At 40.4% G+C, this 12,039-nt stretch overlaps 1 protein-coding gene across 2 annotated transcripts in view; it reads right to left on the reverse strand.

Annotated features, from left to right (window-relative positions):
• Nucleotides 1-2,050: 2,050 nt before the first annotated feature.
• Nucleotides 2,051-12,039, reverse strand: part of COG6 (component of oligomeric golgi complex 6) — a 61,824-nt gene continuing 51,835 nt past the window's right edge. For both annotated transcript variants that reach the window (XM_064440955.1, XM_064440954.1), the window contains 2 exons: nucleotides 8,286-8,365; nucleotides 2,051-4,566 (listed from right to left, as the gene is read on the reverse strand). In XM_064440955.1, coding sequence (XP_064297025.1) covers nucleotides 4,419-4,566; nucleotides 8,286-8,365 — 228 coding nt within the window. In that variant the 3' untranslated portion in view covers nucleotides 2,051-4,418. The remainder of the gene's footprint in view (nucleotides 4,567-8,285; nucleotides 8,366-12,039) is intronic.

A 12,039-nucleotide genomic window follows, 5' to 3' on the forward strand; every position in this document is an offset into this window, starting at 1 on the left:
TTTGATTCTGAAAAACTGAAGTTGGCTTCGTATTGTGCAGCAGATGGTTGAAGAGACCTGCCCTGCCATACGAAGGGCCTACACTTCAGGACAAATATCCAAGTTCAACTTGTAATTATTTCCCATTTTAAAAAATTCTTTCAAGAAACAAGTTGGCTCCAAGTTCAGCTACTGCTTTGCATGCCACTGGGTGACTCAAAGCATCTCATTTTACTCCAAATTGCCCAAGGGTTAGGATTGGTGTAACAGTTGCAGGATTGTCCTGAAGTTTAGTTTGCAAAGTGCTTAAGAGCAGTCGGGAAAAGACGTAGAGGTTCTGGAAACCTTTAACAAGTAAATCCAATATGCAAGGGAGTTCAGTTACATGACATACTTTTTACTTCCACTGCCAGTTTCTTCTAATCTGTATTTTGAAAATTCTCCAAACTGTTCAAACATAACATCAGTTTAACATCGATTTACGGCATCTAACCCTACCACGGCTGTTTTGGACGGGTGCCCTCATCATAAGCAAATGTCTCTTTTTTTGCATTTTCCCCCAGAAGCAGGTGGCAGTGCATTTCAAACAAGCCCACACCCATGGCTGTATTGCTTCCGGAGGGTGTGTTTTATTCATGGAAATATGTCTAACCCCTTCGTTTAATTTTCAAAATTTTATAAGCTTCCCACCCCCTGGGTTGCCTGCAAAGTGACTCAGCAAGGCAAGCAAAGGGATCAAAGAACAGATAGTTTTTTAAATGAATGGAAAAGTTTAGCGGTTCCTAAAGTATTTTCCTCCAACACATATTTCAAAAACTTTAATAAAAAATAATTATAGCTGAGTCTATTAAGAGACAAAATGCAGGGCTAGAGTCATAAATCTCAGAGAATCGGGAGGAACACACTGAAATGCTGCAAAACAAATGTATTATCACCTTTCCAAACCTCCTTAAGCTTCTTTTCCTATAATACCGAGCAAAAAAACTCACTGTGGCTGGGCTGCTGTGTGCTTGCTATAATTAGAAAAACTTTTATATTTTATTTCCATAGCAGTGTGCATATTTATAAAGAGAGGAGGAGAAAATTGTACACATAGGGTTGAACACAGAGGTACCGCCACCAGTGCGGATGAACCACCTTGGGTCCAACCCAAGCTCAGCTCTGTATCTTGCTGCTCGCTGGATATTCTGTGGGTGATAAAGTCCGGATTCTGTTTCAGAGACACGTGTTGAAGGTCAAAGATAAGGTCCCCAAGTAACAGCCAGAGGAAGATCTAGACCCTGGAGTCCTCAGGAGAGCCCTCATGTACATGCCACAGGGCCAAACTCCTCCTTGCTTATTCTATCTCATGCCTCCCATATTTTGCATTGATTTATGCACAGCTGCTTACATTCAAGAGAGGAGAAACAGAGCTGCCCCATCTCATACTACACAACAGCCAAGGGCCCTCTCCAGGAAGGTGGGAAATGTCAATTCCCAACTCCTTTGGCCCAGAACCCAGCTCTCCCACTTCCCATGGAAGTGCTCTTTGCATCAGACAATGACGCAAAAAGTGGCCTTTTACTCATCGGTTCTCAGGACTTGCTTGTCAGAGTGTCAAATGCTGAGAGCGCTGCCTACTGGAGGCAGTAGTCAAACACCTCTCCTCACCCAGCTTTCCCAAGCCTACTGCTCCCGGCACAGAGTAAGGGACTCGCTCTCTGAAGGCATACCCCTCCGTATAAAGCGCTTCAGGACCAACAGCAGAAGTGCTGCCTGCCTCAGCCCAGCCAGGAGAGCATCTCTTCCCGCACTGTGATGCTCAGGTCAGAGCTGCAGTAACTGGTCCGAACACGGCCCCAGTACCGACACCCTGAATGACTCAATCTACTGCAACGCTTATGGGCCATCCATCTAACTGAGCGATTAGAGGACTGCAGCTTCACAGTTCCTGGTGTGGAAATCCTGGAAATTTGTAGCATATGAGAGTCAGAAACACCAAGCTAGAAAAGGTAAGTCAAAATCTAATCACCTTTTCCTTCCTCCTCTTAGGAAGGCAAGCAAGAGGAAATAACAACATGGAAGACAGAACTTGGTAAATCAAATGCTTTTATTGATGTCCTTTCTCATGTGTGACCCTTTGTCATTTACTTTAATTGCACAGACCAAAATTAGGGATTGACTTCAATTTTTCTAAGTTACAACTTTTATAGCTTTTGCATTTTATTAAGAGAAGATAAAATCATGGGTAAGTCTCTACATGGACTCAAAGATAGGAAGCAACTTCTTACTAATCCTCATGCAAACTACTGACTGATTATTGGAGACTGAGGTTGAGTGTAATTTCAGGAAAAAGTTCACTCTTACGAGTAAGTTAATCTAGTAACAAGCTCATTTATAATCCTTTCACAACTGATGTAATTTTCATATATTAGATAATAATTATAGGCATATTAAGCAATATTAACATTATTAAACAACAATGAACAGCCTTCTGAATGTATACTACAGTAATGCAAAGTCTGAGTAATTTAAAGTGCCTTACCTAGTAGAAGAGAATAACTTTCCATTAGAGCTTTTCTAAACTTCTAGAATTTTTTGTTTTACAGGTCTGGAGTTTTTAGAACATTCACATTTACAGAAGAATTTATGCCTGATCCAAGAACTCCAGGGACACTTACACTTTCAATTTTTTTTCTGTTATACCAACAAACTATGCCCATTTGGAAAAGGAGCTATTGCTTTATCGTGGTATTACCAAGGAAGCTGCTTTCTGAGCGCACTGGGTATATCTTGTGCAATGAGTTTTCCGAGAGACTAAAAGGCATTGCTGCTGCTCTTCTCTATTTCTTGCTCTTTTGCAAGCATACACTAAACTGCAGACTTGGCTGCCACTAAGTATATATTTTATATGGGGAATATTATTACCGATAAAAATAAAATAAGTTATTCAATATGAATGACTGCTCATCTCCCCCTTAATGTGTATAAATAAGCCACATCTAATAGGATGTAAACTCAGGCAACTGCAATAACTCTGCGGCACCCATACAACAACAAAGAGGGAAAAAAAAGTTAAATGTTTAAAATGAAACAGCCTAAATTATTCTTTAAAAAAATATCAACCAACCAAAGAAACCTACTCCCAAAACACCCCAAATTCCTTTTACTAACTTTTTTGTTTCCGGAAGCTTTATCTGTAACAAGGCTTTCCTGAAAGAAGAATATGTTTAAGGAATTTGCAGAGAATTATCAGAAGGCCCAACAGAGAACAGGTGTCCTACTTATCTATTTTCCTCTTTTATCAGGAGCAAAGGTCCCCTAATCCTAACTCTCTATATAACTGGGGTTTCTACATAGACCAGGTCCAGCTTTGCGCCAAAGGAGGAAAGAAACAAAGCCTTCACTCACGGCTTTCTACACACCAGCCTAGAACAACCACACACCCTGGCTCTCCCACGTAATTCCCAGGACAACCTGTGGCTGCCACAGGTGAGCTGAACTATAATTTTTAGGAGCACCACTGCAGACATGTAAACCACGAAAAACTCTTGGTGGATTATTAACTGAATAAATGCTTGTACTACAGCATACAGCAGATGGACTTATTTTGTACTTACAAGAAAGGCAAAACAAAAACATGTGAACGAGAAATGGCCATACTGCTGCTGTGCAAACCATTTTCCTAACCCACACTGTAACTGGTCCCAGCCTTAAGAGATCAGCAAGTTTCAACTGATATAAGGATTCCTACAGTATGATCGCACTAAACAAAACCCTCCAGTAAAACAAAATTACACAAAAGCATTAAGTTCCAGGTTATGTACATGCATGTAGGTAAAATATTTCTTTTTCTTACAGCAAATACCAGAACTAGCAACAATGATAATGGATTCCAAAAAAAAAGAACACAAATTTCGCCTCAAAGATTTAATCAACAAGATTTGAAAACCAGCATCAATTATTCTGAAATTATTTATGAGCTGTAAAAGTGATGGACTTGAGACATTCAAAGTATATCAGTTGTACTAAAATTACATTTATCAGCATTTACTGATGATAGTCTGAGAAAAAGAGTGGAAGAACAGGGGGAAAAGCAAATAAAAATATTGGTGAGTTTGTAAGAGACATTGGTTCAACCTCTAGTTGAAAAGATTATGTACAGCAAGGAAAAAGCTTCTTTCTCCTTTTTCAAAGAGATTGCATATTGTCATGGTCCATTTCCATTAGAGGAATACATTAAAATAATTTTTAATCTATATTCTTATTTTCTGGCCTATAGAAGGTATTCAAAGACACAGGAAAGATTAGACTTCTGCCAAGCAGATTAAACAAAACCGCATTCCTATATATTTTAACTATACAGTTACACATCAAAACTCAAAACAGAAAAATAAACTTGATGCAAATACTCAACAAATACAGAATTATGGATTCTGATAAATCTGAGGGAAGCAAGACTATGAAAGGAGTGCCTGAACTTGATGAGGAGATCTGTGTAGTATGGTTTCTGGATCCTTATATTCATTTGAAGGATCCATCACAGCTGCATATAACTCACTGTAAGCTCTGCAGACCAGTTCTGTTGACTGTTTTATTATCTGCTCTCTAAAAAACAAAACAAAAACATAATTTGCAAATTGTAGGGAATATAACTGTATGACATACAAGGAATTAAAGATATACACTAAAAATACACATTAAAGATCCGTATCAGTTACATTAAAAAGCCCGTTTGCTTCAACTGTGAAAACAGCTTGAAGTTTTAGAACAAAAGAAGGCTGTTTCGTCTCTTTGTATCATACATAGATAAATTCACATGTATGATCCTGATAACCAAGAAATTAGCTTCTTTACTTCTGCAGTCATGAAAAAAAATAGAATTATTTAATTTGCATACATTAGTTATTCACCTGTACTCCCCTACATCTTTTAAAAGACTGATAATCTGAGTGATCCACCTTGTACCTCCTGTGGCTTCTCACTGTCCTTTGTAAATATGCACTTTTTTTTCCCATCTACCAGCAAATATATTCTATTTGCTTTATCTTGACAACACCTGATTCCATAGTCAAAAAGGAAGAGCTGATAGTGACATGGTCAGAGATCTAAAACTTGCTACAGATTTTTACCAACAATGCTATGAAGTCTGTGTCTTGTATTTTTCTGGATCTAAATGAGTAAGAATGCACAAAGATTGGATGTATTTTGAAGACAAACTAATAATTTTATTTCATACTGCCCATTGAATCAGTTTACTTTAATCACCATGGTGATTTGCAGTTGCAGATGTATTTTTATCTATCAGAAACAGTAGTTACAGCTATTTTACAGCCAAACCCATGCAAGTGGAACACCAGGAGAAGCAGAGAGGAGAAGCAGAGGAAACCAAGGTAACCATGATTCCAGATTCCAGATCCAGCCCTGCTGTAATATGCAGCAAAGGAACAAAGGCAGCAAAACTGCATCCACTAAAATCAGGGCTGAATTCACCAGCCATTGGGAATTGACAAGTTAAAGAAATCGGAAAGATCAAGTGTGTAGAACTTCATCTGTTCAGGAAATAGTAAGAAACTGAAGCTATGAGAAACAAAATGAAGAGACAAAACCTGCATTTTATCTTGAAGCACAGTATCGAGTTGTTTGATACACAGGATCAACTGCCAGTATTACCAGGTTATTAGAATACCTGAAGAAATTACTGGCCTTGTAATAGCAAATTTGGAAACACTATCATAAGGGAAATATATTCAAGGTGTTCAGGTAAAAAAACTGTCTCTGATCACAGTTTGGGATCACTAAGCAACTGTAACATGACAATCTTGCACACAGAATTTGTATAAAACTAACTGTATTGCATCAGATAATATTAAATTTAAAGAAAAAGTTCATGAAAATATTCCAAAGGACTGAACAGCATCAAACGAGCCTTTCCATCAAATAATGTCAGTGTCATTAATCAGTACATTAGGATTTCAGTTGCCATAACAACATGATACACTTTATCACCAACACAAATGGCAGCACTTTCTAAAAATAGTAATTCCAGCATTCAGTTTCTGTGATCCAACACAAATAACAAGAGCTTTTCAAGACCAACAACCACATAAATAAATAGCTTAAAAATTTTTAAATGAGCAAAGGAATTTGAAAGACAAGAACATGCACTGACAAATGTTGGAAGGAATGTTCTTCATAACTGTAAAGCTTAAGTGATACCACCATTGAGTATATAATATATTGGTCCCTTATCAAAAGCATCTGGTCTGATTTTAAGAACCAAAGAAGTCTTGGGTTCCAGCTCAACCATTAGAACAGTGCATCACAATTATGTGATTTCCAGGAAGATGCCTTCAAAACTGACATCAAACATCTGCAAAACTAACTTGAAAATTTCAACTACTATAGCCAGAGATTAAAATTATAGTACTGGCTAAATGTTTTGCTTGAATTTTGAGAAACTTTTGAATTTTGAAGGTTTATTTACTACAGAAAACATTGACTATTAAGACCATGATTCTACAAGCACGCACCTCTAAACAGGTATCTTAACTTCAAAAAGCTTGTACTTAAAGCTACCTGTTTGAAGGCTAACAGGCTTGTTGGGGCGGGGCGGGGGTGTGTGTGATTGGTTGGTTGGTTTGGTTTTTTTAATTCTGAGCAGAACCTGACCTATAGTGTTGAGTTATAGCAGTTTAACAAACTCCTGGATGTTAGCTGAGCTGCAGCAGCTATAGCAATCACCCTCACATAGGCTCCCCTCTCACCTGCCCGCTGTTGCAAGACAACATGAATTTGCCTTAAACTGCACTGAGAGGTTTAAAAAGCTTATCAACAGGATAAGGCTAAGAGCACATACATGACCAGTTTATCTTGGTTCATCTGACAGAAGAAATGACTAAGTCAAAGTAATTTTGCTGTGCCTGAGTCTTGATGGCAGCATAAAGTCTACCTCTGAAAAATTGCTTCTGTGTTAGCAGTGAAAAATTGAGGCTTTCAAAATACATTTACTGTTATTACGCTTTTTAAATAGACCTACATTAAAAAAACAAAAACAAACCAAAAGCTAAGATACAGGTTTAATAGCTTGATACCTAAAAGCAGAGGTTGCAATTCTTCACTGACATGACTGCTCAAGCGACGCTGTTTGATTGTATTGGAGCAGAACAGCTCCCACACAACAGGGTCAGCTCTCCTGGCTGAGCCGTGGGAACAGCAACCCTAGCAGAGAGACCCAATGACCTGCTGAAGAGCACCAACATCCCCCAAGCCAAGCCATGCACCAGCTGTATGGCATGAAACTGGTAGTCTTTGGATGAGGAGAACCTGAGCGATACAGCAGGAGAACCTGGCAGTTGGCCTAGCTGATTGTTGTAGGTCCCTTCCAGCTGAACTATGTTGTTCTTTCCTAATAAGCTGAATTCTATTATTCTAACAAATTCCCAACAATAAATATTTTTCCCTTTACATATATAATTTTTTAATTGCAAGATGTTGTAATACAATTCCCACTGAGGACAGGTGCTAGTAATGAGACTCCAAATATTGTTGCATTACATAAGATGTGATGTGCTAGTCTCAATGTCTGGTATATTCTGTAATCAGCATTCTTCACAGAAGCGTGAAAAACAATGTCAAGAAAAGTTTTTGATCAGTGCAGCATAGAATTCTCTGAGCTTAAGTACTACAAAATGTCTTCACATGATTCACATTTAATTGGAAAGAAATTCGTGGCACTTTCCCTAGCCTTAGGGTTTAGTTATATTCAAAAAACAAGAGAAGACATAAATAAAAAAGTTCTCACATCCATAATTCAAAAAAGAAATCACTATAGAAGTTTGTATTAGGTGAAAAGTAATCTCAGCACGATATTCAATGAGACAGAATGCCAATACTCTACAGCAGAAGACAACAAAGCTGAAAATTCTAGAGCTGATGGAGCAGTGGGGATAAAAGAAATCTTGAGCGGAGAATTACATATTTCATCTGTTGTTGGAATGCTTAAAAATAGTTCTAAAACAATTTACAACTAAGTTGACAAAAAGCTGCCGACATAGCAGAACATGTTCAAACAGATGAATGAAATTCATTTTGATGGTGACCATTAAAGCAACTGACTACCTCAGAAAGTTACAGAATTACATATTCCTCACTGCTTGTTCAAGAAGAGGAGAGTCAGACCAAAACTGAATTATGACCTGAAGGACAATGCAAATATCATCACAGCCGGTAACTTGAATTCTCATCATGATCCACTAAAACCTAATCGAATTCATCTTTCTGATCATTATGCAGGCATAATGGAAATTCAAAGGTAAGGTACTTACTTCACAGTGGCACTCAGAAGGAAATTCAGCTGGGACATTAGCAGACTATCTGGAGCAGACAGATAGCGATCAAACTGAGCCTAGGGGTGGTGGGGGGGAAGAGAATACGATATCAACATATTAAAAACTAGCTGTAATATGAAAATAGGTAAAAACATAGATCTCCAAAACATGATTACATTAAAATGACACCTTCTTTGATAAGATTTTCTTTTTAAAACATATTTAAGATAGAGCTTAACATAATATACAAATGTTTAAGGTAGAACTTAATAGTCCAAAGCAAACCTCTAACTTAAGCACCTCTGCCACCAAAATTTTCTGACTCTGAGGAACAGAGGTGGAGGGGCAAATAATGAGAATCCAGCTTCCATAATTATCCATCTAAGTTTCCTATGCAGCTGGTGCACATATGCATGCACCTCGGAAGATCCAGACCTAGTCTATTCAGTGCAGAGGGAATACAGTAGCCTCCAGACACAAATCCTGCCTGCTAGTTAGGCATGCTGCACGTTTCTTTTTATATGTTCCTTTTTACATATTTCTTTTTATTTTTTGGCAGGGAGTCACTGCTTAATAATCTAATTAGCACTTATGTTGGGGAAAACAAGAGCAAGGGACCTAATTCAGGCTCCTTGAACTGCTTCTAGGCCAAATTCTCCTCCCCCATGTAACATAGTTTAAAAAATTGCGGTGCTTTGATTCTAGTAGTTTGGAGAAGAAAACACCAAGAAAGAACATTACTGCTGTGTCTTCAACTACCTGCCAGAGAAGTTGTGGATGCCCCATCCCTAGCAGTATTCAATGTCAGTTTGGATGGGGCTTTGAGCAAGCTGATCTAGTGGAAGGTGCTCCTGCCTATGTCAGGGGGGTTGGACTAGATGATCTTTAAAGGCCCTTCCAACCCAAACCATTCTCTGATTCTAAGATCAAATGAGTGACTATAGAGAAGGCGGAGCCAGATCCTCTCACAGGCAGAAACATGAGGAATACTGGACACATCACACTAATGAAAACTCTGATTAGATAGTAGGAGGAAAAATTCTTATCAGGAGTGCCATCAAACACTGAACAAGATACCCAGAAAAGCTGTATAATCTCCGTTCCTTTGAATTATTCACTCAGGCAAGGCCCAAGGCAACTTTGTATAATGATGGCAACGTTCCTGAACACTGCATGATCTTCTCAAACTGGTAAACCCTAAAATCCACAACCATCCATCATTTAAATGTGCAGAAAGTGGGCACAAACGACTAATGAAGTCACAGAACCACACACAGAATCATAGAATGGGTAGGGGTTGGAAGGGACCTCTGGAGATCATCTTGTCCAATCCCCCTGCTTGAGCAGGCACACCCAGAGCAGGGGGCACAGGAACGCATCCAGGTGGGTTTTGAATGTTTCCAGGGAAGGAGACTCCACAGCCTCCCTGGGCAGCCTGTGCCACTGCTCTGTCACCCTCACAGGAAAGAGGTTTTTTCTCATATTGAGGTGGAACTTTCTATGTTCCAGCTTGTGCCCATTGCCCCTTGTCCTGTCACTAATGAAAAGAGCCCAGTCCCATCATCCTGACACCCACCCTTTAGATATTTATAGGTATTGATGAAATCCCCCCTTGGTCTTCTCTTCTCCAGGCTAACAAACCCAAGTTTCTCAGCCTTTCCTCATATGGGAGATGCTCCAGTCCCCTGATCATCTTGGTAGCTCTCCACCGGACATGCTCAAGCAGTTCCATGTCCTTCTTAAACTGGGGGGCCCAAAACTGGACACAGTACTCCACTCACTAGTGTCTCAGTAGGGCTGAGCAGAGCGGGAGGATAACCTCTCTTGATCTGCTGGCTACACTTCTTTTAATGCACCCCAGGATGCTGTTGGCCTTCTTGGCCACAAGGGCACGCTGTTGGCTCCTGGTCAGCTTGTTGTCCACCAGCACTCCCAGGTCCTTCTCAACAGATCTGCTTTCCCGAAGGTCAGCCCCCAGCCTGTACTGGTGCATGGGGTTGTTCCTCCCCAGGGGCAGGACCTTGCACTTGCTTTTGTTGAATTCCATCAGGTTCCCCTCGGCCCAGCTCTCCAGACCGGTCCAGGTCTCATTGGATGGCAGCACAGCCTTCTGGCATATCAGCCACTCCTCCCAGCTTGGTATCGTCAGTGAACTTGCTGAGGTTACACTCTGTCCCATCATCCAGGTCACTGATGAATAAATTAAACAGGTCTGGACCCAGCACAGACCCCTGGGGAACTCCAACCAGACTCTGCCCCATTGATCACGACCCTCTGAGTTCTGTTGTTGAGCCAGTTCTCTGTCCACCTCACTGTACATTCATCCAACCCACACTTCCTTAGCTTGCCTGTGAGAAGGCTATGGGAGACAGTGTCGAATGCCTTACTGAGGTTGAGATAGACAACATCCACTGCTCTCCCTTCGTCGACCCAGCCAGTCACACCATCATAGAAGGCTATCAGGTTGGTCAAGCATGATCTCCCCTTGGTGAATCCATGTTGACTACTTCTGATAACCTTCTTGTCCTCTACATGCCTGCAGATGGCCTCCAGAATGAACTGCTCCATCACCTTTCCAGCGATGGAAGTGAGGCTGACTGGCCTATAGTTCCCCAGGTCATCCTTCTTGCCCTTCTTGAAGACTGGAGTGACATTTGCTGTGCTCCAGTCCTCAGGCACCTCCCCTGTCCTCCACAACCTTTCAAAGATGATGGAGAGTGGCTCAGCAAGAACATCCACCAGCTCCCTCAGCACTCACGGGTGCATCCCATCAGGGTCCATGGATTTGAGAGGATCAAGTTTGCACAGGTGATCTCTGACCCAGTCTTTCTCAACCAATGGTAAGTCTTCCTTTGTCCCAGTTTGTCCTCTCTTCTCTGGGGGCTGAGATGCCTGAGGGCCAGCCTTAGCAGTAATGACTGAGGTAAAGAAGGCATTCAGTAACTCCACCTTCTCTGCATCCTGTGTTGCCAGGGCCCCTTCCTTGTTCAGCAGTGGCCCACTGTCACTCACATTTCTCACAAACTAGGGATTATCTGCCCTTGTTCGGAAACCAAGGATGCTTTAGCTGAGAGAGAGGTATGGACTTTACTAGAACACCATTTGTAAGCACATATGAACAACTTAAAAGGCTGGCACCTAGAACAATTTCAGGTTAAGTTGGGAGGCAATGAATCTGCCTGCAAGTACTCCCTCCACATGGTCTAAATGCTGGGAAGCCAACAGATGAGGCTGATAGATGGGATTTATGTGGGTTTGATTTCAGCATACTGCATTCCATTCCGGTTAAAGTGTCTTCACACAAGCAGACATTAAACAAATTAATGAAGAAAAAACAGTTGGAGTCTTCTCTAACTATTCAAGTTGAATTATTACGTACTTCTATAGATTACACATATGTAACTCTGTTATCTAAAGAGACGGTCCCCAAGCTGCAGTCTTTAAATTCCTCATTGGTCTACAAGACTATGATAAATAGAAGATATTTTAAATGCAGAATTTATAAATATTGATAAGAATGCACACTGATCTGAGTAAACCAGCGAGTGCTCTGTGCCAGAGCTCTGTTCATCCAACCAGCTTGGGAATCACTGGTTTAAAACTTGAACAGAGGAAAACAGGCTACACTGATAAAATTAGGGTGGATTCAACATAAATTAAAAGAACTTTTTCTAAAAAACCCTTTCTTTTAAAAAGACCTTTTTTCATGGGGATTTACATGTACTGCTGGATGAGCGGGCTTTATTTACAG

Source organism: Phalacrocorax carbo, chromosome 1 (assembly GCF_963921805.1).
Source record: "Phalacrocorax carbo chromosome 1, bPhaCar2.1, whole genome shotgun sequence".
Classification (NCBI taxonomy): domain Eukaryota; kingdom Metazoa; phylum Chordata; class Aves; order Suliformes; family Phalacrocoracidae; genus Phalacrocorax; species Phalacrocorax carbo.